General features: G+C 30.3%; 4 protein-coding genes across 4 annotated transcripts; all 4 read right to left on the bottom strand.

Annotated features, from left to right (window-relative positions):
* Positions 1-1573, bottom strand: LOC135131478 (adenosine deaminase 2-like). Its single transcript, XM_064059250.1, has one exon. The coding sequence runs from the start codon at positions 1571-1573 to the stop codon at positions 101-103; it is 1473 nt and encodes a 490-aa protein (XP_063915320.1). The 3' UTR covers positions 1-100.
* A 4859-nt stretch (positions 1574-6432) lies between these two features.
* LOC135131425 (adenosine deaminase 2-like) lies at positions 6433-7816 on the bottom strand. The gene has a single exon (XM_064059173.1). The coding sequence runs from the start codon at positions 7800-7802 to the stop codon at positions 6483-6485; it is 1320 nt and encodes a 439-aa protein (XP_063915243.1). The 5' UTR covers positions 7803-7816; the 3' UTR covers positions 6433-6482.
* Positions 7817-13573: 5757 nt separating this feature from the next.
* LOC135131479 (adenosine deaminase 2-like) lies at positions 13574-15046 on the bottom strand. Its single transcript, XM_064059251.1, has one exon. It carries the CDS (start codon positions 15044-15046, stop codon positions 13574-13576), a length of 1473 nt encoding a protein of 490 aa, XP_063915321.1.
* A 6224-nt stretch (positions 15047-21270) lies between these two features.
* LOC135131403 (adenosine deaminase 2-like) lies at positions 21271-22863 on the bottom strand. Its single transcript, XM_064059148.1, has one exon. The coding sequence runs from the start codon at positions 22841-22843 to the stop codon at positions 21371-21373; it is 1473 nt and encodes a 490-aa protein (XP_063915218.1). The 5' UTR covers positions 22844-22863; the 3' UTR covers positions 21271-21370.
* Between the last annotated feature and the right edge of the window lie 3781 nt (positions 22864-26644).

A 26644-nucleotide genomic window follows, 5' to 3' on the forward strand; every position in this document is an offset into this window, starting at 1 on the left:
TTGTTTATACTTGGAAGCATTTATTACGACCTCGAAACACAACTTTTTTAAATCGACCACTCCAAAACCTTGTCGACAACATCGATAAGATTACCACACTTCACTGATACGTTTCGAGAATCTCGTGTATAAAATCATCCCACCAACCTGTCAGCAATTCTATAGCATACACCAAATCCTCTTCGCTCAACGACGAATAAAGCAAAGAATTCCACGCCAGCTGCTTCAAAATCCGCAGATCGCCATCCCGAGGGGTCATCCCCATGAAAGCCATATACCAGTCGTAGCTCAACCCCTTCGACCCCCAGAAACTCGGGTCATCGCACGTGATCACCACCGGGTACCCATTCGCGATCAAATAAGCACCCACATGGTTCCTAAGATCATCAACCAGTTTCAAAACCGGATTAGATATTGGATTCAACTCGAGTCGGATGTTTTTCTCCTTGACGAGTCTGAGTACTTCTGGGTGTTTCGTAATGGCGAAAGCGTGACCGATGCGACTCGTGTTGAGCAAGATGGCGTCGACTAGGTTAAGATCGGTTGCTCCGTACCAGTTGGTTTCGCCAGCGTGGAAGAAAAATTTTGTTTGGTTGGCAATCGCTGCTAGTTGGTCTGCAAACACAGAAAGGGGTTCCCCGAGGTCTTCTTGACCCACTAGATCGAAGCCGGCGATTAGATCGGGTTGGGCTGCTCGTAAGTCGAAGAAGTTGGAAATGTAGGTGTCCATGGTATCAGTACTGACCCGTCTGGATCTAGAATAGATGATTCGAATTCCGGCAAAGTCGGGATTGTTTTGGAGAAATTCTCGCTGTGTATCTATGTACAGTTGAGCTGTATCTAAAGGTCCATAGATGGTGTTATTTGAATCAAAAGTCTCCCCGAATCCTCCTCTAATTTCCAAGTATTTGACGTTATCATCGTTGAACTCCTGCAGCACTTGGTACAAATAGTCGTGCAAAAACTGCCTGTAGTCAAACAGAGGTGACACAAACCCAAAAAACCCCTGGAAGGTGCTCCAAACAGCATTAATATCACCATAAGTACCCACCGGGTCGTCCACAACCAGCGTCATCTTACTTTTAAGAAAATCATCAAACCCAGAATCTTCGTTTCGCCAATCCGACAACAACCTCCACTCACAATCGTCGTTAACACCACCGAAAAAAAAGTACAATCTAAACGTTCCATTGTCGTCACACCCATACAACCCCTCCATGTAAGTCAAGTTGAAGAGACCCTCAAAACTCAACATAGCGGTAGAATGGGAGTGCAGAGACGCTCCTTTTGGTACTTTCTGGATGAACTTGAACACCTCGGATTGGTCGATGGCCGCTTTCGAATGAAAGAAGTGAATCGAGGGCAAAAATTTTGACGGATCCGCGAAACCCTCGTCGAATTCTTGGAATTTGAAGTTCATTAGAATGTCGTTTACTTTTTGCTCATCTTCGGTTAGTTGGATTGACGATCCGAGGAGTTGAGAGGCTTCGTTTGATAGAAGGGTGTTGCGGTCGTCCCAGAAGTTGGCGAGAGCGCTGTGGGTGAGGAGGATCAAGAACAGAAGCGGTGTCATTGATGGTAATGTTAAGCTGAAAAATCTTGGACTAAATTCTATAGTTGTTGAAAACTGAGGATTTAACTGTGGAGTCAACCAAAAAAGAAATAGACAAAGTGTGATAGACAGATTATATTTTAATTTACAATTTATTTTATACTATCTCACTTAATGAGGTCAAGGGAACGTGATGTCTAAAACTAACACATTTAATGATATTTTAATATTGTCAAGGAAAGTACCCAGCAACTATGAACAAGGAAAAGACAATTGTAGTTAGTTTAATGGACAGTTAATGAATGGAAATTAAGTACATTACACCTCCCCCTTAAAGAAGAAATTGATCAAATGTCAATTTTTTAGTTAAACAAAATACTTTAATTACCTTACTTGATAACAAAGAATTTTTGATTTTTTTTAAACATGACATCGAAAAATTGAAAAATGTAAAATTTAAAAAATCGAACAAAGGGAAAATAAGTTAAAAAATTGAAAAACGAAAATATCCAAAAACTGAAGAATCAAAAAATGACAACCCAAAAATCGAGAAATCGGAACATTGAAAAATTGTAAAATCGAAAAATCGAAGTCGAAAAATTGAAAATTTCAAAAATATAAAATCAGGAACCTGAAAAATCGAAAAATTCACTAAAAAATCGAAATATCTCAAGCCGGCTAAATCGAGAAAGCAAAAAAATGTAAAATCGAAAAATTGAGAAGTCTAAAAACATTACATTAAAAAACTGAAAAATCTAAAATTTAGAAATTCTAAAAATTGAAAAAGACATCTCGAATTATTGAAAAATCGATAAATCGGGAAATCGGGAAATCCAGGAATAGAAAAGTCTAAAATTTTAAAAACTAACTATTAAAATTTCAAAAATCCAGAAATAAAAAAATCGCGAAATTAAAAAATTGAATAATGACAAAGTAAAATATACGAAAAATGCCAAAACTGAAATTTGTAAAAATTGAAGAATTGAAAAACTGTAAATCCCCAAAACTAAACCATCGAAAAATTGGAAAATAGAGGTATCAAAAATCGCAGATTAAAATCGAAAAATCGCTAAATCAAAAACCGACGTGTCAAGAAATCGAAACATCAAAAAGTCATGAAATCGAAAAATTGAAAATTTTAAAAATCGAACAAGTGAAAAATAATTTAATAAATTGAAAAATTAAAATATCCAAAAACTGAAGAATAAAAAAATTTAAAAATCCAGAAATCAAAACACCAAGAAGTCAAAAAATCTTGAAATTCAAAAATATAAAATTGAAAAGTCGAAAAATCGGAAAACGGAGAAATCGATTATCCAAAATTTAAAAAACCTAAAACAGGAAATAAAAAATTGGAAATCAGGGAATCGAAAAACTGAAAAACCGAAAAATGCCAAAACTGAAATAACGTAAACAAGACAACCGAAAAATCGAGAAATCAGGACATGGAAAATTGTAAAATCGAAAAATCGGGAGTCGTAAACCAAGGAATCGAAAATCAAAACAACGAAAAGTTCAAAAACTGAAACATTGATAAATTAAAAATTTTAAAAAGCAATAAATTGAAATACCGAAAAATCGAAAACCAAGAAACCGAAAAGTCGAAGTCGAAAAATTGGAAATTTGAAAAATTAAAAATTTCAAAAATATAGAAACCGAAACATCTCAAGCCGACTAAATCGAGAAACCAAAAAAAATGTAAAATCGAAAAATTGAGAAGTCTAAAAACATTACATTAAAAAACTGAAAAATCTAAAATTTAGAAATTATAAAAATTGAAAAAGTCATCTCGAATAATTGAAAAATAGATAAATCGGGAAATCGAGAAATTCAGAAATAGAAAGGTCTAAAACTTTAAAAACTAAATATTAAAATTTAAAAAATCCAGAAATAAAAAATCGAGAAATTAAAAAATTGAAAAATACAAAATTTAAAAATTGAAAAATGCCAAAACTGAAATTTTGAAAAATTGAAAAATCCAAGAAAAATTGAAAATCCCCAAAACTAAAACATCGAAAAATTGAGAAATCGGAAAATTGAAAAATCGAGGTACCAAAAATCAAAAATCGAAGATTAAAATCGAAAAATCTAAAATCAAAAAACCGAAGTGTCAACAAATCGAAACATCAAAAAGTCATGAAATCGAAAAATTGAGAAATTGAAAAATGTAAAACTTTAAAAATCGAAAAGTGAAAAATAAGTTAAAAAATTGAAAAATTAAAATATCCAAAAACTGAAGTATAAAAAATATAAAAATCGAGAAATCAAAACACCAAAAAGTCGAAAAATCTTGAAATTCAAAAATATAAAATTCAAAAGTCGAAAAATCGGGAAACGAAGAAATCGAAAAAAAGAAAATTGGAGAATCGAAAAACCGAAAAATCCAGGGATTGAAATATCCTAAAACTGAAATAACAAAAACGTGACAACCGAAAAATAGAGGAATCGGAACATGGAAAAATTGAAAAATCGAAAAATTAAAATTCGAAAAACCGAAAATCGTTAACCGAGAATTCGAAAAATTCAAAAACTTAAACAATCAAAAAGTTGCAATATCAAAATGTAATAACATCGAAAATTCAAAATTTAAGAAATCTAAAATTCGAATTAAAAAATAGGAAATTTGAAGAACGAAAAGCTGAAAAATCAAGAAATTGAAAAATTCCAAAATTGATAATCGAAAAATCAAAAAATCGAAATGTCGAAAAACTAGAGACGCGAAAAACTGGAAAGTCGAAAACTTTAAAAACCGAAAAATGGAAAAACCAAGAAGTCTAAAACACAGGAGCAGAAAAATCGAGAGACCAAAAAATCAAAAATCAAAAATTTTTAAAATTGAAAAATTGAAAAAATCGAAAATTCAAAAAATCGGAAAATTAAAGAATTGAAAACTGAAATATCGAACCATTCAGAAAAATTGAAAATCGAAAAATCGACAAAGTAAAAAATCGAAATCGAAAAATTCAAAAATTTAAAAACCGAAAAATTGACAAAGTAAAAAATCGGGAAATGGAAACTAGAAAAATTAAAAAATTGAGAGAAAATATAGAAAAATCTAAAATTGAAATATCGAAAAATCAAGAAATTGAAAAATTCCAAAATTGATAATCGAAAAACCAAAAAATCGAAATGTCGAAAAACTAGAAACTCGAAAAACTGGAAAGTCGAAAACTTTAAAAACCGAAAAATAGAAAGGCTAAAAGACAGGAGCAAAAAAAATCTGGAACCAAAAAATCAAAAATTTAGAAATTGAAAAATTCAAAAAATCGAAAATTCAAAAAATCGGAAAATTAAGAATTGAAAACTGAAAAATCGAAACATGAAAGGTCGAGAAAACGAGAATAGAAAAACATTGCAAACGCCAATAACTGAAAATTTGACGAATTTAATTTCGAAAACTTGAAGAGTCGAGAACTTGAAGAATTGAAAAATTGAATAATCGACACTGAAATATCGAAAAATTCAATAAACGAAAAATGGACAAAGTGAAAAATCGAAATCGAAAAATTAAAAAATTTAAAAACGGAAAAATTGACAAAGTTAAAAATCGGGAAATGGAAACTTGGAAAATTAAAACATTGAGAGAAAATATTGAAAAATCTAAAATTGAAATATCGAAAAATTGAAAAAAAAAATTGAGAACCGAAAAATTTAAAAACCCGAAAAACGAAAGGCCGAAAAATTTAGAGGTCGCAACGATGAAAAATCGAGGGATGGAAAAGTCAAAATTGAAAATTCAAAAAATCCGGAAAATTGAAGAATTGAAAAACTAAAAAATCGGAACATGAAAAGGTCGTCAATAACTGAAATATTGAAAAATTTAAATTCGAAAACTTGAAGAGTCGGAAAATTGAGAAATGAAAAAATCGAGAATTAGAAGATTTGAAGAATCGAGAACTTGAAGAATTGAAAAATTGAATAATCCCAACACTGAAATATCGAAAAATTCAAAAATTTAAAATCCGAAAAATTGACAAAGTAAAAAATCGGGAAATGGAAACTTGAAAAATGCCAAAATTGAAATACCGAAAAATTAAAAAATGGAAAAAATTGAAGAACCGAAAAATTGAAAAACCCCAAAACTGAAACATCGAAAGATGAAAAATCGAGAGATAGAAAAATCAAAAATCAAAAATTTTTAAAATTGAAAAATTTTAAAAATCAAAATTCGAAAATTCATAAAATCAAAAAATTTAAGAATAGAAAAACTGAAAAATCGAATCACTGAAAAGTTGAGAAATCAAGAATAGAAAAACAATGCAAACGTCAATAATTGAAAAATTAAAAAATCGAAAATTTGAAAATTTGGAGAGTTGAGAACTTGAAGAATTGAAAAATTGAATAATCTCAACAATGAAATATCGAAAAATTCAATGAACTAAAAATCGACAAATTGAAAAATCAAAATTGAAAAATCCAAAGCCTGAAAAATCAAAATAACTGAAAAACAGAAAAACAGAAACATTAAAAAGTCGAGAAATTGAGAAAGGGAAAAAATCGACAAAATTGAAAATTTTGAAAAGTTAAATATTAAAAAATCGAAAAATCCGAAAATCGAAAAATTCATAAAACATACATCGGTAAATTGAGGAATGGAAAAATGAAAAAATCGAGAAATCGCTCTAAGTATGAGGGAAGTACTGTATACATTCCTTAGACCGATTTTTTTAACTTTTAGAATTGGACCAATCTGTACCTAATAAAGATTATACAAAATCATATTTTAATCCTCTTCTTCTACCCATTCTTGTGTTTCCATTTTTGCCCATCCGACAAACATTTTAAAAATTCCTTCACAAAATCTAACTCTAGGTTTCTAAATTAAGCATCTTGTTTATACTTGGAAGCATTTATTACGACCTCGAAACACAACTTTTCTAAATCGAGCACTCCAAAACCTTGTCGACAATATCGATAAGATTACCACACTTCACTGATACGTTTCAAGAATCTCGTTTATAAAATCATCCCACCAACCTGTCAGCAACTCTATAGCATACACCAAATCCTCTTCGCTCAACGACGAATAAAGCAAAGAATTCCACGCCAGCTGCTTCAAAATCCGCAGATCGCCATCTCGAGGGGTCATCCCCATAAAAGCCATATACCAGTCGTAGCTCAACCCCTTCGCCCCCCAGAAACTCGGGTCGTCGCACGCGATCACCACCGGGTACCCATTCGCGATCAAATAAGCACCCACATGGTTCCTAAGATCATCAACCAGTTTCAAAACCTGATTAGATAGTGGATTCAACTCGAGTCCGATGTTTTTCTCCTTGACGACTCTGAGTACTTCTGGGTGTTTCGTAATGGCGAAAGCGTGACCGATGCGACTCGTGTTGAGCAAGATGGCGTCGATTAGGTTAAGGTCGGTTGATCCGTACCAGTTGGTTTCGCCAGCGTGGAAGAAAAATTTTGTTTGGTTGGCAATAGCTGCTAGTTGGTCTGCAAACACAGAAAGGGGTTCCCCGAGGTCTTCTTGACCGACTAGATCGAAGCCGGCGATTAGATCGGGTTGGGCTGCTCGTAAATCGAAGTAGTTGGAAATGTAGGTGTCCATGGTATCAGTACTGACCCGTCTGGATTTAGAATAGATGATTCGAATCCCGGCAAAGTCGGGATTGTTTTGGAGAAATTCTCGCTGTGTATCTATGTACAGTTGAGCTGTGTCCAAAGGTCCATAGATGGTGTTATTTGAATCAAAAGTCTCCCCGAATCCTCCTCTAATTTCCAAGTATTTGACGTTATCGTCGTTGAACTCCTGAAGCACTTGGTACAAATAGTCGTGCAAAAACTGCCTGTAGTCAAACAGAGGTGACACAAACCCAAAAATCCCCTGGAAGGTGCTCCAAACAGCATTAATATCACCATAAGTACCCACCGGATCGTCCACAACCAGCGTCATTTTACTTTTAAGAAAATCATCAAACCCAGAATCTTCGTTTCGCCAATCCGACAACAACCTCCACTCACAATCGTTGTTAACACCACCGAAAAAAAAGTACAGTCTAAACGTTCCATTGTCGTCGCACCCATACAACCCTTCCATGTAAGTCAAGTTGAAGAGAGCCTCAAAACTCAACATAGCGCTAGAATGGGAGTGCAGAGACGCTCCTTTTGGTACTTTCTGGATGAACTTGAACACCTCGGATTGCTCGATGGCCGCTTTCGAATGAAAGAAGTGAATCGAGGGCAAAAATTTTGACGGATCCGAGAAACCCTCGTCGTATTCTTGGAGTTTGAGGTTCATTAGAATGTTGTTTACGTTTTGTTCATCTTCGGTTAGTTGGATTGACGATCCGAGGAGTTGAGAGGCTTCGTTTGATAGAAGGGTTTTGCGGTCGTCCCAGAAGGCGGCGAGAGCGGTGTGGGTGAGGAGGATCAAGAACAGAAGCGGTGTCATTGACGGTACTGTTAAGCTGAAAAATCTTAGACTAAATTCTATAGTTGTTAAAAACTGACGATTTAAATGTGGAGTCAACCAAAAAAGAAATAGACAAAGTGTGATAGACAGATTACATTTTAATTTACAATTTATTTTATACTATCTCACTTAATGAGGTCAAGGGGACGTGATGCCTAAAACTAACACCTTTAATGATATTTTAATATTTTCAAGGAAAGTACCCAGCAACTATGAACAAGGAAAAGACAATTGTCGTTAGTTTAATGGACAGTTAATGAATGGAAATTAAATACATTTCATCCCCCCCTTAAAGAAGAAATTGATCAAACGTCAATTTTTTAGTTAAACAAAATACCTTACTTGATAACAAAGAATTTTTGATTTTTTTTAAACATGACATCGAAAAATTGAAAAATGTAAAATTTTAAAAATCGAACAAAGGGAAAATAAGTTAAAAAATTGAAAAACGAAAGTATCCAAAAACTGAGGAATCAAAAAATGACAACCCAAAAATCGAGAAATCGGAACATTGAAAAATTGTAAAATCGAAAAACCGAGAGTCGTAAGCCCAGAAATCGAAAAAACAAAACATCGAAAAATTCAAAAACTGAAACATTGAAAAATTAAAGCATCAAAAAATTTTAAAAATCAAAAAATTGAAAAACCGGAAAATCTAAAACCAAGAAACCGAAAAATCGAAGTTAAAAAATTGAAAATTTCAAAAATATAAAATCAGGAACCTGAAAATCGAAAAATTCACTAAAAAATCGAAATATCTCAAGCCGGCTAAATCGAGAAACCAAAAAAATGTAAAATCGAAAATTGAGAAATCTCAAAATTTTACATCAAAATACTAAAATTTCAAAAATCCAGAAAGAAAAAAATCAAAAATCGTAGATTAAAATCGAAAAATCAATAAATCGGGAAACGGAGAAATCGATCATCCAAAATTTAAAAAATCTAAAACTGGAATTGAAAATTCGGAAATTTGAGAATGCAAAAAAACTGAAAAATCCAGGATTTGAAAAATCCCAAAACTGAAACAACGAAAACGTGACAACCGAAAAATAGAGAAATCGGAACATGGAAAAATTGGAAAATAGAAAAATCGAAATTCGAAAAACCGAGAAATCGAAAAATTCAAAAACTAAAACTTGAAAATTGAACAATCAAAAAATCGAAATATCAAAGTCTCAATAAATCTAGAAAAATTGAAAAATCGAAAAATGAAAACTTTTATAAATCAAAAAAATGAAAAACCAAAATCTAGAACCAAGAAACCGAAAAATTGAAAATGTGAAAAATTAAAAATTTCAAAAATATAAAATCAGAAACCTGAAAAATCCAAAAATTTGATTAAAAAACCGAAGCATCTAAAACCGGCTAAATCGAGAAACCAAAAAAATGTAAAATCGAAAAATTGGGAAGTCTAAAAACGTAACATTAAAAAACTGAAAAATCTAAAATTTAAAAATTCTAAAAATTGGAAAAGACATCTCGAATAATTGAAAGTCGATAAATCGGGAAATCGGGAAATCTAGGAATAGAAAAGTCTAAAATTTGAAAAACTAAATATTAAAATTTCAAAAATCCAGAAAGAAAAAAATCAAAAATCGAAGATTAAAATCGAAAAATCGATAAATCGGGAAACGGAGAAATCAATCATCCAAAATTTAAAAAATCTAAAACTGGAATTGAAAAATCGGAAATTTGAGAATCGAAAAACTGAAAAATCCAGGATTCGAAAAATCCCAAAACTGAAACAACGAAAACGTGACAACTGAAAAATAGAGAAATCGGAACATGGAAAAATTGGAAAATAAAAAAATCGAAATTCGAATAACCGAGAAATCGAAAAATTCATAAACTAAAACTTGAAAATTGAACAATCAAAAAATCGAAATATCAAAATCTCAATAAATTTTGAAAAATTGAAAAATCGAAAAATGAAAACTTTTATAAATCAAAAAATTGAAAAACCAAAATCTAGGACCAAGAAACCGAAAAATTGAAAATTTGAAAAATTAAATATTTCAAAAATATAGAATCAGAAACCTGAAAAATCCAAAAATTTAATTAAAAAACCGAAGCATCTAAAAGCCGGCTAAATCGAGAAACCAAAAAAATGTAAAATCGAAAAATTGAGAAGTCTAAAAACGTAACATTAAAAAACTGAAAAATCTAAAATTTAAAAATTCTAAAAATTGGAAAAGACATCTCGAATAATTGAAAGTCGATAAATCGGGAAATCGGGAAATCTAGGAATAGAAAAGTCTAAAATTTGAAAAACTAAATATTAAAATTTCAAAAATCCAGAAATAAAAAAATCGAGAAATTAAAAAATTGAAAAATATAAAATTTAAAAATTAAAAATTGACAAAGTAAAATATATGAAAAATGCCAAAACTGAAATTTTGAAAAATTGAAAAATGCAAGAAAAATCGAAGAATTGAAAAATTGAAAATCCCCAAAACTAAAACATCGAAAAATTGAGAAATCGGAAAATTGAAAAATCGAGGGATCAAAAATCAAAAATCCAAGATTAAAATCGAAAAATCGAAAAATCAAAAAACCGAAGTGTCAAGAAATGGAAACATGAAAAAGTCATGATATCGAAAAATTGAAAAATTGAAAAATGTAAAATTTTAAAAATCGAACAATGAAAAATCAGAATTCGAAAATTTTAAAAACTGGAAATCTAAAAATCGAAAAACCGAGATGTCAAGAAATCTAAATATCAAAAAGTAATCAAATAAAAAACCAAAATTTAAGAAGTCTAAAATTGGAATTGAAAAATAGGAAATTTGAAGAACGAAAAACTGAAAAATCAAGACATTGAAAAATACCAAAAAAAAAACTGAAAAACTGAAAAGTCGAAAACTTTAAAAACCGAAAAATGGAAAAACCAAAAAATCTGAAACGCAGGAGCAGAAAAATCGAGAGACCAAAAAATCAAAAATCAAAAATTTTAAAAATCGAAAATTCAAAAATCCGGAAAATTAAAGAATTGAAAACTGAAAAATCTAAACATGAAAGGTCGAGAAAACGATATTAGAAAAACATTACAAACGTCAAAACTGAAAAATTGAAGAATTTAAATTCGAAAACTTGAATAGTCGAAAAGTGAAAAAATCGAGAATTAGAAAATTTGAAGAATCGGGAACTTGAAAAATTGAAAAATTAAATAATCCCAACACTGAAATATCGAAAAATTCAATAAAGGAAAAATTGAATATTGAAAAATCGAAATCGAAAAATTCAAAAATTTAAAAACCGAAAAATTGAAAAAAAAATGGAGAACCGAAAAATTGAAGAGCCCGAAAACTGAAAGATCGAAAAATTGAGAAGTCGCAAAAATGAAAAATAGGGAGATCGAAAAGTCAAAAACCGAAACTTCAAAAAATCCGGAAAATTAAAGAATTGAAAAACTGAAAACTCGAAACATTGAAAGGTTGTCAATAACTGAAATATTGAAAAATTGAAAAATTTAAATTCGAAAACTTGAAGAGTCGGAAAATTGAGAAATCGAAAAATGAAAAAATCGGGAATTAGAAGATTTGAAGAATCGAGAACTGGAAGAATTGAAAAATTGAATAATCCCAACACTGAAATATCCAAAAATTCAATAAACGAAAAATCGACGCAGTGAAAAATCGGTCAATGGAAACTTGGAAAATTAAAAAATTAAGAGAAAATACTGAAAAATCCTAAACTGAAATATCGACAAATTGAAAAATTGAAACAAAATGGAGAACCGAAAAACTGAAAAGCCCGAAAAATGAGTGATCGAAAAATTGAAAAGTCGCAAAAATGAAAAATCGAGAGATCGAAAAGTCAACAATCGAAAATTCAAAAAATCCGGAAAATTAAAGAATTAAAAAAATTGAAAAATCGATACATTGGAAGGTCCTCAATAACTGAAATATTGAAAAATTGAAAAATATAAATTCGAAAACTTGAAGAGTTGGAAAATTGAGAAATCGAAGAATGAGAAAATCGAGAATTGGAAGATTTGAAAAATCGAGAACTTGAAGAATTGAAAAATTGAATAATCCCAACACTGAAATATCGAAAAATTCAGTAAAAAAAATAGACCAAGTGAAAAATCGAAATCGAAAAATTCAAAAATTTAAAAACAGAAAAATTGACAAAGTAAAATATCGGCAAGTGGAAACTTGGAAAATTAAAAAATTGAGAGAAAATATCGAAAAATCCAAAACTGAAATATCGAAAAATTGAAAGATTGAAGAAAAAATGGAGAACCGAAAAATTGAAGAGCCCGAAAACCGAAAGATCGAAAAATTGAAAAGTTGCAAAAATGAAAAATCGGGAGATCGAGAAGTCAAAAACTGAAACTTCAAAAAATCCGGAAAATTAAAGAATTGAAAAACTGAAAACTCGAAACATTGAAGGGTCGTCAATAACTGAAATATTGAAAAATTTAAATTCGAAAACTTGAAGAGTCGGAAAATTGAGAAATCGAAAAATGAAAAAATCGAAAATTAGAAGATTTGAAGAATCGAAAACTTGAAGAATTGAAAAATTGGGAGAAAATATTGAAAAATGTCAAAATTGAAATACCGAAAAATTAAAAAATTGAAAAAAAATGAAGAACCGAAAAATTCAAAAACCCGATAACTGAAACATTGAAAAATGAAAAATCGAGAGATCGAAAAACCAAAAATCAAAAATTTTAAAAATTGAAAAAGTGAAAAATTTTAGAAATCAAAAAACGAAAATTCAAAAAATCAAACAATCGAAGAATAGAAAAACTGAAAAATCGAAATCGAAAATTCAAAAATTTAAAAATTGACAAAGTATAAAATCGGGAATTGGAAAATTTGAAGAGTTGAGAAATTAAAGAATTGAAAAATTGAATAATCCCAACAATGAAATAACGAAAAATTCAGTAAAATAAAAATCGACAAATTGATAAATCAAAATCGAAAAATCTATAAAATTGAAAAATCCAAAGGTTAAAAAATCAAAAAAATTGAAAAATTAAATAATTGAAAAATTGAAACTCGAAAAATTGAGTCAAAAAATTGGTACATCGGTAAATTGAGGAATGGAAAAATGAAAGAATCGAGAAATCGAAATTTTGAAAAAACAAGTAATCGTGAAAAATTGTGTGGCGGTACATTAGTTACTAAGATGGTAAGCGAGGAAAAATAAGCCGCTTTGTAGTCTAGTGGTCAAGGCACCTGCCCGGCAAGCGGGAGACGTCTGGTTCAATTTCTCGGTGCAGCAACATTTTTCTTAGCTTAACTTACGACTTATCATCGAAAATAAAATTCGCAAAATCAAATTTTCTAATTTTTCGAAGAATCCGTATTTATTTAATTATTAATTAATTTTTAACCAATAAAGATTATACAAAGTCATATCCTAATCATCTCCTACCCATTCTTGTGTATACATTTTTGATCTATTATTATTATATTTATATTATAAAACGGTAAAAGAAGGAATAATAACTGTAGTTGTAGAAAATCTACGATAACGGTAATGGTATTCGAAAATGTAAAACACTGATAGTGAAAATTGACTATCCTTAAGTAAATATTATCAAATCGAAACATAATTGTTCTAAATCGAGCATTTCAAACATCCCTTCAGTGATACGCTTCAAGAATCTCTTTTATGAAATCATCCCACCAACCCTGTAACAAGTTTAGAATAAAAGGCAACCCCTCTTTATCCAAAGCCGTGTAGACATAAGAATTCCACGCCAGCTCCTTCAAAATCCTCAGGTCGCCCTCCCTGGGAGTCATCCCCATAAAAGCCATATACCAGTCATAGCTCAACCCCTTCGCCCCCCAGAAACTAGGACCGTCGCACGTGATCACCACCGGGTACCCATTCGCAATCAAATAAGCACCCACATGGTTCCTAAGATCATCAACCAATTTCAAAACCTGATTAGATATTGGGTTCAACTCGATTGCGATGTTCCTCTCCTTGACGACTCTAAGTACTTCTGGGTGTTTCGTGATGGCAAAAGCGTGACCGATGCGACTGGTGTTAAGCAAGATGGCGTCGATTAGGTTAAGATCGGTGGTTCCATACCAGTTGGTTTCGCCAGCGTGGAAGAAAAATTTTGTTCGGTTGGCAATCGTTGCTAGCTGGTCTGCAAACACAGAAAGGGGTTCCCCGAGGTCTTCTTGACCTACTAGATCAAAGCCGACGACTATCTCCGGATAGGCTGCCCGCAATTCCAAGTAGTCGGAAATGTAACTGTCCATAGTGTCAATGCTGACCTTTCTAGAATTAGAATAAATAACCCGATGTCCTGCAAAGTCTTGACTGTCAATGGCGAATTCCTGTTGTGTTTCTTTGTACAGTTGAGCGGTGTCCAAAGGTCCATAGATGGTGTTATTTGAATCAAAAGTTTCCCCGAAAACTCCTCTAATTTCCAAGTACTTGACGTTATCGTCGTGGAACTCCCGAAGCACTTGGTACAAATAGTCGTGCAAAAACTGCCTGTAGTCAAACAGAGGCGCCACGAACTCAAAAATGTCCTCAAAAGCGCTCCAGACTTCATTAATATCACAACAAGTACCTGCCGGATCGTCCACAACCAACGTCATTTTGCTCCTCAAAAAATCGTCAAACCCGGAATCTTCGTTTCGCAAATCTTCCAACAACCTCCAGTCACAATCGTCGTTGACACCACCGAAGAAAAAGTGCAGTTTGAACTTTGTGTTGTCGTCACAGCCATACAACCCCTCCATGTACGTCAGATTCAAAAGAGCCTCAGTACTCAACATAGCGGTAGAATGGGAGTGCAGAGACGCTCCCTTTGGTACTTTCTGGATGAACTTGAACACCTCGGATTGCTCGATGGCCGCTTTGGAGTGAAAGAAGTGAATCGAGGGCAAAAATTTTGACGGGTTTGATAAACCTTCGTCGTATTCTTGGAGTTTGAACTTCATTAGGATGTCGTTGACTTTTTGTTCGTTTTCGGTTAGTTCCCAGAAGGAGCCGAAGAGTTGGGAGGCTTCGTTTGATAGGAGGGTGTTGCGGTCGTCCCAGAAGTCGGCGAGAGCGGTGTGGATGAAGAGGATCAAGAACAGAAGTGGCCTCATTGTGAACACTAAGTTATTGCTTTGTGGTGAGATTAATATAATTGTGGGTCGAGTGGCGATAAGGATCGTGAGATTACAAAGATGGAAGATATTGGAGAGTGTTGTATTTTTGGAAAAGTAATCTCAAAATATCTTACTTGGCAACAAAGAATCTTTGATTTTGTTTTATTTACACAAGAGGAATTTTCGGTGTAGATAGACTGACTACGGAGATGTAATAATAAAAATTCTCAAAATTGAAAAATCAGAATTCGAAAATTTGAAAAATTTGGAAATTTAAAAATCGAAAAATCGAATTATCAAAAAGCAATAAAACCGAAAATCCAAAATTTAATAAATCTAAAATTGGAATTGAAAAGTAGGAAATTTGAAGAACGAAAAACTGAAAATTCAAGAAATTGAAAAATTCCAAAACTGATAATCGAAAAATGAAAAAACCGAATTGTCGAAAAACTGGAAAGTCGAAAATTTTAAAAACCGAAAAATGGAAAAAAACAAAAAATCTAAAACACAGGAGCAGAAAAATCGAGAGACCAAAAAATCAAAAATCAAAAATTTTAAAAATTGAAAAATTGAAAAAGTCGAAAATTCAAAAAATCGGTAAATTAAAGAATTGAAAACTGAAATATGGAAACATGAAAGGTCGAGAAAACGAGAATAGAAAAACATTGCAAACGTCAATAACTGAAGAATTGAAGAATTTATATTCGAAAACTTGAAGAGTAGGAAAATTGAATAATGCCAACACTGAAATGTCGAAAAATTAAAAAATTTAAAATCCGAAAAATTGACAAAGTAAACGGGAAATGGAAACTTAAAATATAAATAAATTACGAGAAAATATTGAAAAATGCCAAAACTGAAAAGTGGAAAAATAAACTTGAAGAATCGAAAAATTGAAAAGCCTGAAAACCGAAAGATCGGAAAATTGAGAACCCAAAAAAGAAAAATCGAGAGATCGAAAAATCAAAAATTGAGAAATCAAAAAATTCGAAAAAATAAAGAATTGAAAAACTGAAATATTGAAAAATTGAAAAATTTAAATTCGAAAACTTGAAGAGACGGAAAATTGAGAATTCGAAAAATAAAAAACTCGAGAATTAGAAGATTTGAAGAATCGAGAAATGGAAGAATTGAAAAACTGAATAATCCAAACACTGATATATCGAAAAATTCAATAAACGAAAAATAGACAAAGTGAAAAATCGAAATAGAAAAATTCAAAATTTATAAACCGAAAAATTGGGAAATCGAAAAATGAAAACTTTTATAAATCAAAAAATTGAAAAACCAAAATCTAGGACCAAGAAACCGAAAAATTGAAAATTTGAAAAATTAAATATTTCAAAAATATAAAATCAGAAACCTGAAAAATCCAAAAATTAAAAAATCGAAGCATCTAAGCCGGCTAAATCAAGAAACCAAAAAAATGTAAAATCTAAAAATTGAGAAGTCTAAAAACGTTACATTAAAAAACTGAAAAATCTAAAATTGAAAAATTCTAAAAAGTAAATAAGACATCTCGAGTAATTAAAAGTCGATAAACCGGGAAATCGAGAAATCCAGGAATAGAAAAGTCTAAACTTTGAAAAACTAAATATTAAAATTTCAAAAATCCAGAAATAAAAAAACCAGATATAAAAAAGATCGAGAAATTAAAAAAATAAAAAATATAGAATTTAAAAATTAAAAAATTGACAAAGTAAAATATACGAAAAATGCCAAAACTAAAATTTTGAAAAATTGAAAAATGCAAGAAAAATTGAAAATCCCCAAAACTAAAACATCGAAAAATTGAGAAATAGGAAAATTAAAAAATTGAGGTGCCGAAAATCAAAACTCGAAGATTAAAATCGAAAAATCGAAAAATCAAAAAACCGAAGTGCCAAGAAATCAAAACATCAAAAAGTCATGAAACCGAAAAATTGAAAAATGTGAAATTTTAAAAATCAAACAAGTGGAAAATAAGTTAAAACTGAACAATTAAAATATCCAAAAACTGAAGAATAAAAAAATTTTAAAATCGAGAAATCAAAACACCAAAAAGTCGAAAAATCTTAAAATTCAAAAATATAAAATTCAAAACTCGAAAAATCGGGAAACGGAGAAATCGATTATCCAAAACTTAAAAAATCTAAAAGTGGAATCGAAAAATGGGAAATCCGAGAATCGAAAAACTGAAAAATCGAAAAATGCCAATGAAGTAACGAAAACATGACAACCGAAAAATCGAAAATCAAAAGATGGAAAAATTCAAAAACTTAAACATTGAAAAATTGAACAATCAAAAAATTGAAAACTCGTCTAAAACCAAGAAACCGAATAGTCGAAGTCGAAAAATTGGAAATTTCAAAAATTCAAAATTTCAAAAATATAAAATCAGGAACCTGAAAAATCGAAAAATTCAACTAAAAATCGAAACATCTCAAGCCGAGAAACCAAAAAAATGTAAAATCGAAAAATTGAGAAGCCTAAAAACTAAAAAACTGAAAAATGTAAAATTTAAAAATTCTAAAATTGAAAAATGTCTTTCAATTTTTAGAATTTTCGAATAATTGAAATATCGATAAATCGGGAAATCGAGAAATCCAGGAATGGAAAATTCTAAAATTTTAAAAACTAAATATTAAAATTTCAAAAATCCAAAATTAAAAAAATCGAGAAATTAAAAAATTGAAAAATTGACAAAGTAAAATATGCGAAAAATGCCAAAACTGAAATTTTGAAAAATTGGAAAATGCAAGAAAAATTGAAGTATTGAAAAATTGAAAATCCCCAAAACTAAAACATCGAAAAATTGAGAAATCGGAAAATTGAAAAATCAACAGATCAAAAATCAAAAATCGAAAAATCAAAAACCCGAAGTGTCAAGAAGTCGAAACATCAAAAAGTCATGAAATCGAAAAATTGAAAAATTGAAAAATGTAAAATTTAAAAAATCTAACAATGAAAAATCAGAATTAGAAAATTTGACAAATGTGGAAATCTAGAAATCGAAAAACCAAGATGACAAGAAATTGAAATATCAAAAAGTAATAAAATCGAAAATCCAAAATTTAAGAAATCTAAAATTTCAATTGAAAAATAATAAATTTGAACAACGAAAAACTGAAAAATTAAGAAATCGAAAAATTCCACAATTGATAATCGAAAAATCAAAAAATCGAAATGTCGAAAAACTAGCAACTCGAAAAATTGGAAAGGCGAAAACTTTAAAAACCGAAAAATGGAAAAATCAAGAAATCTAAAACACAGGAACAGAAAAATCGAGACACCAAAAAAATCAAAAATTTTAAAAATCGAAAATTCAGAAAATCGGAAAATTTAAGAATTGAAAACCGAAAAATCGAAACATGAATGGTCGAGAAAACGAGAATACAAAAACATTGCAAACGTCAACAACTGAAAAATTGAAGAATTTAAATTCGAAAACTTGAAGAGTCGAAAAATGAAAAAATCGAGAATTTGAAAATTTCAAGAATCGGGAACTTGAAGAACTGAAAAATTGAATAATCTCAACACTGAAATATCGAAAAATTCAATAAACGAAAAATTGAAACTTGAAAAATCTAAATCGAAAAATTCAAAAATTTAAAAAAAAAATTGACAAAGTAAAAAATCGGGAAACGGAAACAATTGAAAGAAAATATTGAAAAATCCAAAATTGAAATATCGAAAAACTGAAAAGCCCGAAAAACGAAAGATCGAAAAATTGAGAAGTCGCAAAAATGAAAAATCGAGAGACCGAAAAGTCAACAATCGAAAATTCAAAAAATCCGGAAAATTAAAGAATTGAAAACTGAAAAATCGAAACATTGAAAGGTCGTCAATAACTGAAATATTGAAAAATTGAAAAATTTAAATTCCAAACCTTGAAGAGTCGGAAAATTGAGAAATCGAAAAATGAAAAATTCGAGAATTAGAAGAGTTGAAGAATTGAATAATCCCAACACTGAAATATCGAAAAATTCAATAAACGAAAAATAGACAAAGTGAAAAATCGAAATCGAAAAATTCACAAATTTAAAAACCAAAAAATAGCGGAAGTAAAAAATCGGGAAATGGAAACTTGGAAAATTAAAAAATTGAGAGAAAATTTAGAAAAATGCAAAATTGAAATATCGAAAAACTGAAAAGCCGAAAAAACGAAAGATCGAAAAATTAAGAAGTCGCAAAAATGAAAAATCGAGAGATCGAAAAGTCAACAATCGAAAATTCAAAAAATCCGGAAAATTAAAGAATTGAAAACTGAAAAATCGATACATTGAAAGGTCGTCAATAACTGAAATATTGAAAAATTGAAAAAATTAAATTCGAAGCCTTGAAGAGTCGGAAAATTGAGAAATTGAAAAAAAAAAATCGAGAACTGAAAGAATTGAAAAATTAAACAATCCCAACACTGAAATATCGAAAAATTCAATAAACGAAAAGTAGACAAAGTGAAAAGTCGAAATCAAAAATCTAAAAATTTAAAAACCGAAAAATTGACAAAGTAAAAAATCGGAAAATGGAAACTTGAAAAATTAAAAAATTGAGAGAAAATATGGAAAAATCCAAAATTGAAAAAAAAAGGGAAAACCGAAAAATTGAAAAGCCAGAAAAACGAATGATCGAAAAATTGAGAAGTCGCAAAAATGAAAAATCCAGAGATCGAAAAGTCAAAAATTGAAAATTCAAAGAATCCGGAAAATTAAAGAATTGAAAAACTAAAAAATCGGAACATGAAAAGGTCGTCAATAACTGAAATATTGAAAAATTGAAAAATTTAAATTCGAAAGCTTGAAGAGTCGGAAAATTGAGAAATCGAAAAATGAAAAAATCGAGAATTAGAAGATTTGAAGAATCGAGAACTTGAAGAATTCAAAAATTGAATAATCCCAACACTGAAATATCGAAAAATTCAAAAATTTAAAATCCAAAAAATTGACAGAGTAAAAAATCGGGAAATGGAAACTTGAAAAATGCCAAAATTGAAATACCGAAAAATTAAAGAATGGAAAAAAATTGAAAAACCGAAAAATTGAAAAACCCCAAAACTGAAACATCGAAAGATGAAAAATCGAGAGATAGAAAAATCATAAATCAAAAATTTTAAAAATTGAAAGATTTTAAAAATCAAAAATCGAAAATTCATAAAATCAAAAAATTTAAGAATAGAAAAACTGAAAAATCGAATCACTGAAAAGTTGAGAAATCAAGAATAGAAAAACAATGCAAACGTCAATAATTGAAAAATTAAAAAATCGAAAATTAGAAAATTTGGAGGGTTGAGAGCTTGAAGAATTGAAAAATTGAATAATCTCAACAATGAAATATCGAAGAATTCAATGAACTAAAAATCGACAAATTGAAAAATCAAAATCGGAATATCAAAAAATTGAAAAATCCAAAGCCTGAAAAATCAAAATAATTGAAAAACAGAAAAACAGAAACATTAAAAAGTCGAGAAATTGGGAAAGGGAAAAAATCGACAAAATTGAAAATTTAGAAACGTCAGATATTGAAAAATCGAAAAATCCGAGAATCGAAAAATTGAGTCAAAAAATTCGTAAAAAATAAGTACATCGGTAAATTGAGGAATGAAAGAATAAAAAAAAATCGAGAAATCGAAATTTCGAAGAATCGAGAAATTGAAAAAACGAAAATTTCCCAAGAATCTCAACACAAAAATTTGAGTAATCGCGAAAAATAGTTTAGTGGTGACGGCATATGCCCGGCAAGCGGAAGACGTGTGGTTCCTACCGGTGCAGCAAAATTTTTCTTCGATTACCTTAAATTGAAAATTGAAAAACTGAAAAATTAAGACACCAAAAAATCGAGAAATCGAAAATTGAAAAATCGAGAAATGCAAAAGCCAACCAATCGAAAATCAGATATATCAAGAAATCGAAAAATTGTTATCCTGATCCACTTTTTTTAAGTGTAGAAATTGACAAAATTGTAAAATTACATCATCAATTCCTAGGCGGGGAAATAATGGGACCCAGCATGACCTGACAAGCATCTGGTCACCGCTCTAAGTATGAGGGAAGTACTGTATAAATTCCTTAGACCGATTTTTTTAACTTATAGAATTGGACCAGTTTGTACCCAATAAAGATTATACAAAATCATATTTTAATCACCTTCTTCTACCCATTCTTGTGTTTCCATTTTTGCCCATCCGACAAAAATTTTAAAAATTCCTTCACAAAATCTAACTCTAGGTTTCTAAATTAAGCATCTTGTTTATACTTGGAAGCATTTATTACGACCTCGAAACACAACTTTTCTAAATCGAGCACTCCAAAACCTTGTCGACAACATCGATAAGATTACCACACTTCACTGATACGTTTCAAGAATCTCGTTTATAAAATCATCCCACCAACCTGTCAGCAACTCTATAGCATACACCAAATCCTCTTCGCTCAACGACGAATAAAGCAAAGAATTCCACGCCAGCTGCTTCAAAATCCGCAGATCGCCATCCCGAGGGGTCATCCCCATAAAAGCCATATACCAGTCGTAGCTCAACCCCTTCGACCCCCAGAAACTCGGGTCATCGCACGTGATCACCACCGGGTACCCATTCGCAATCAAATAAGCACCCACATGGTTCCTAAGATCATCAACCAGTTTCAAAACCTGATTAGATATTGGATTCAACTCGAGTCCTATGTTTTTCTCCTTGACGACTCTGAGTACTTCTGGGTGTTTCGTAATGGCGAAAGCGTGACCGATGCGACTCGTGTTGAGCAAGATGGCGTCGACTAGGTTAAGATCGGTTGCTCCGTACCAGTTGGTTTCTCCAGCGTGGAAGAAAAATTTTGTTTGGTTGGCAATCGTTGCTAGTTGGTCTGCAAACACAGAAAGGGGTTCCCCGAGGTCTTCTTGACCGACTAGATCGAAGCCGGCGATCAGATCGGGTTGGGCTGCTCGTAAGTCGAAGTAGTTGGAAATGTAGGTGTCCATGGTGTCAGTACTGACCCGTCTGGATTTAGAATAGATGATTCGAATTCCGGCAAAGTCGGGATTGTTTTGGAGAAATTCTCGCTGTGTATCTATGTACAGTTGAGCTGTGTCCAAAGGTCCATAGATGGTGTTATTTGAATCAAAAGTCTCCCCGAATCCTCCTCTAATTTCCAAGTATTTGACGTTGTCGTCGTTGAACTCCTGAAGCACTTGGTACAAATAGTCGTGCAAAAACTGCCTGTAGTCAAACAGAGGTGACACAAACCCAAAAATCCCCTGGAAGGTGCTCCAAACAGCATTAATATCACCATAAGTACCCACCGGATCGTCCACAACCAGCGTCATCTTACTTGTAAGAAATTCATCAAACCCAGAATCTTCGTTTCGCCAATCCGACAACAACCTCCACTCACAATCGTCGTTAACACCACCGAAAAAAAAGTACAGTCTAAACGTTCCATTGTCGTCACACCCATACAACCCCTCCATGTAAGTCAAGTTGAAGAGAGCCTCAAAACTCAACATAGCGCTAGAATGGGAGTGCAGAGACGCTCCTTTTGGTACCTTCTGGATGAACTTGAACACCTCGGATTGCTCGATGGCCGCTTTCGAATGAAAGAAGTGAATCGAGGGCAAAAATTTTGACGGATCCAAGAAACCCTCGTCGTATTCTTGGAATTTGAGGTTCATTAGAATGTCGTTTACTTTTTGCTCATCTTCGGTTAGTTGGATTGACGATCCGAGGAGTTGAGAGGCTTCGTTTGATAGAAGGGTGTTGCGGTCGTCCCAGAAGTCGGCGAGAGCGGTGTGGGTGAGGAGGATCAAGAACAGAAGCGGTGTCATTGTGGAAACTAAGTTGTTGTCTCGTGGTGACATTGATATAATTGTGGTTCGAGTGGCGATAAGGATCGTGAGATTACGAAGATGGAAGGTTTTGGAGATTGTTGAAAAAAAGTCGTAGTATTAGACGAAATAAATAATAAAAATTGTAATAATAATAACAAAAGTGAAGGTGGATTCATAAACCACAAATACAGGAGTGTGTTTTTATAAAATTTAAGTGGTACTGGCTATGCAAACTTTCGAGGTGAATTAAAAAAAAAATAATAAGCATGATTTTAGTAATTTTTTGTAAAAATATACAGACTCGTGTTCGAACCATGGAAGTATCGGCGAGAAGTACCTACCATCTATGATACCTGGAAATTACGGACTAGTACTTGTCAAGATAAGATTGATTTTGGCAGATGACCCACTCTTCAAAGAAGATAAATGAGAAATCGGAAACTTGTACAACTGTATAATCGGAAAATCAAAAAATAAAATATCGAAAAATTGAAAAAAAAAACAAGTCTTATAAAATCGAAATCGAAATTCCTGTTTTCATTTTTTTTTTACTTTTTAGATTTTTCAACTTTTGAATATTTTATTTTATAATTGTTTTGACAACTTTGTAGTTTTAATTCCTATCTTTTGATTTTTGAAGTTTTAACTTTACAATTTTGGAATTTTTTGATTTTTAATTTTTCAAGTTAAAATTTTTCCTTTTCACGATTTGTCATTTTTAGATTTTTTACTAAAAGAACAAATTTACTCGAACCAAAATTTTGAAAAATCGAGAAATCCAAAAATTGAAAATTAGAAACAAAATTTTCAGATGTTTTAAAGTTACGGTAAACATGGCAATCGCTGGTCAGAATTACTTTTTGCTTCCTCGCAAAAACCCGGTGACAAAAAATCAAAAATCGAAAATTTAAAAAAACATACATTTATTTTCTCCATATTTTTAAAAATCAAACACAGATCAAAAAATTGAAAATTTAAAAAGCGAGAAACCGAAAGATCGAAAAATGGGAACACAAAAGAATTGAAAAATTTTAAATTAGAAAATTCGAAAAATTAAAAAATAGAAAATTCAAGCAACTGAAAAATCGAGAAATCAAAAAGTGTAAAGTTTATAATATCAAAAAATTAAAACACGTATGTATCGAAAAATTGAAGAATCTAAAAAATGAAACAAAATATCGAAAAACTGAAATTTCAAAAATCGAGAAATCGAAAAATTATAAAGTAGAAAATATGAAAAACCAAAAATTTAAATATTCAAAACATGGAAAAATCAAAAACCTGAAAAATTGAAACAGAATAATAGAACAACTGAAAAATCAAAAAATTGAGAAACCGAAACACTGAAAAGTCGAGTAATCGAGAAATGGGAAATTCAAAAAATCGGAAAGTCGAAAACTGCAAAAATTGAAAGTTTAAGAAATAAAAAAAATTTAAAATCGAAAAATTGAGGAATCAAAAAATCGGAGAAAAATTAAAAGTTTTAAATCAAAGAATCTAGAAATTCAAAAATCAGAAAACAGAAAAATCGAGAAGTAGAGAAACTGAAAAATCGAATGTCGAAAACTTAGAAATTCAAAAAGTTGAAAAACTAGAACATCAATATATTTAAAAATTTTAAATTAAAATCATCGAAAAATTATAATATCGAGAAATGGAGAATCAAAAAGTGAAAAATCGAGATATTGGAAACTGAGATTTCTAAAAGTGGAATCATCAAAAAATCGAAAAATTGAAAAATCGAGAAATGAAACATTTTAAAACGATATTGAAGTATCAAAAAAATCAAAGATCTTAAAAATCGAAAAACTGCAAAATCTGAGGGCGAGAATTCGAAAAACCGAAAGATTCAAAAATGGAAACATAAAAAGAATTGAAAAATCTAAAACTAAAAAATTCAAAAAATTAAAATACGTATGTATCGAAAAACTGAAGAATCTAAAAAATGAAACATAAAAATCGAATTACTGAAACTTAAAAAAATCGAAAAAAAAATAAAAATTTTAAATCAAAAAATCTAGAATTTCGAAAATCAAAAAATTGAAAAATCGAGAAGTCGAATGTTGAAAATTTAGAAATTCGAAAAATTGAAAAAAGAAATAGAAGAACTGAAACATTGGGAAATCGAAAAATCTAGAATTTAAAAAAATCGAAAAATTAAAATATCGAGATATTAAGTGTCAAAGAATTAAAAAAATCGAAAAGCCGAAAAATAGAAAAGGTCTAAACTGAAATATCGAAAAATTGAGAAATCAAATATTAAAACATCTAGAAATCGAAAAGTCGAAAATCCAAAACGTCGAAAAGTTACAAATTTTGAAAAATTGAAACATTGGAATTTTTTTATTTTTAATTTTTCAAGCTCTCAGGTTAAAATTTTTCCGTTTCACTATTTGTCATTTTTCGATTTTTCGAAATCGAAAAGTCCATAAATTGAAAATTAGAAGCAAAATTTTCAGATGTTTTAAAGTTACGGTAAACATGGCAATCGTTGGTCAAAATTACTTTTTACTTCCTTCCAAAAACTCGGTAACAAAAAATCAAAAATCAAAAATTTTTAAAAATATACATCTATTTTCTCCACATTTTTAAAAATTAAATAATTGAGAAATCGGAAAACTGCCAAAATTGTAATTTTAAAAATTCGGAAGCTTTTTTCACTTGTCCAGGGAAATCAAAATCGAAAGACAGATCAAAAAATTGAAAATTTGAAAAGCGAGAAACCGAAAGATCGAGAAATGGGAACATAAAAGAATCTAAAACTAAAAATTCGAAAAATTAAAAATACATAGAAAACTCAAACAACCGAAAAATTGAGAAATCAAAAAGTGTAAAGTTTAAAAAATCAAAAAATGAAAATGAAGGATCTAAAAAATGAAACAAAAAATCGAAAAACTGAAACTTAAAAAAATTGGGAAATCAAAAATTGAAAAATCGAGAAATCGAAACGTTGAAAAATCAAAACGCAGAAAAATTGAAAAATCAAAAATTCAAAAATTGAGAAATCGAAAAATCATAAAGTAGAAAATATGAAAAACAAAAAATTTAAATATTCAAAAAATGGAAAAATCAGAAACCTGGAAAATTGAAACATTGAAGAATAGAACAACTGAAAAATCAAACAATTGTGAAACCGAAGCACTGAAACGTCGATTAATCGAAAAATAGGAAATTCAAAAAATCGAAAAGTCAAAAACCGCAAAAATGAGGAATCAAAAAAATCGGAAAAAATTAAAACAGAAAAATCGAGAAATGGAGAAACTGAAAAATTGAATGTCGAAAACTTAGAAATTAAAAAAATTGAAAAACTAGAACATCACTATATTTAAAAAATTTAAATTAAAACCGTCGAAAAATTATAATATCAAGAAAGGGAAAATCAAAAATTGAAAAATCGAGATTTTGGAAGCTGAGAATTCTAGAAGTAAAAGAAAGCATCGAAAAATCGAGAAATTGAAAAATCGAGAAATGAAAATTTTATAACGAAATTGAAATATCAAAAAATCAAAGATTTTAAAAATCGAAAAACTGCAAAATTTGAAGTCGAGAAATCGAAAAACCGGAAGATCGAGAAATGAGAACATAAAAAAATTGATAAATCTAAGACTCAAAAATTCGAAAAATTAAAATACCGAAAAACCGAAGAATCTAAAAAATGAAACATAAAAATCGAAAAACTGAAACTTCAAAAAAACGAAAAAAAAATAAAAATTTTAAGAAAAAAAATCTAGAATTTCAAAAATCATAAATTGAAAAATCAAAAACTTGAAAAATTGAAACATCGGAATTTTTTGATTT

This window comes from Zophobas morio, unplaced genomic scaffold (assembly GCF_036711695.1).
Source record: "Zophobas morio isolate AGI-343-1 ecotype UQ-CSIRO unplaced genomic scaffold, CSIRO_AGI_Zmor_V1 ptg000020l, whole genome shotgun sequence".
Lineage (NCBI taxonomy): Eukaryota > Metazoa > Arthropoda > Insecta > Coleoptera > Tenebrionidae > Zophobas > Zophobas morio.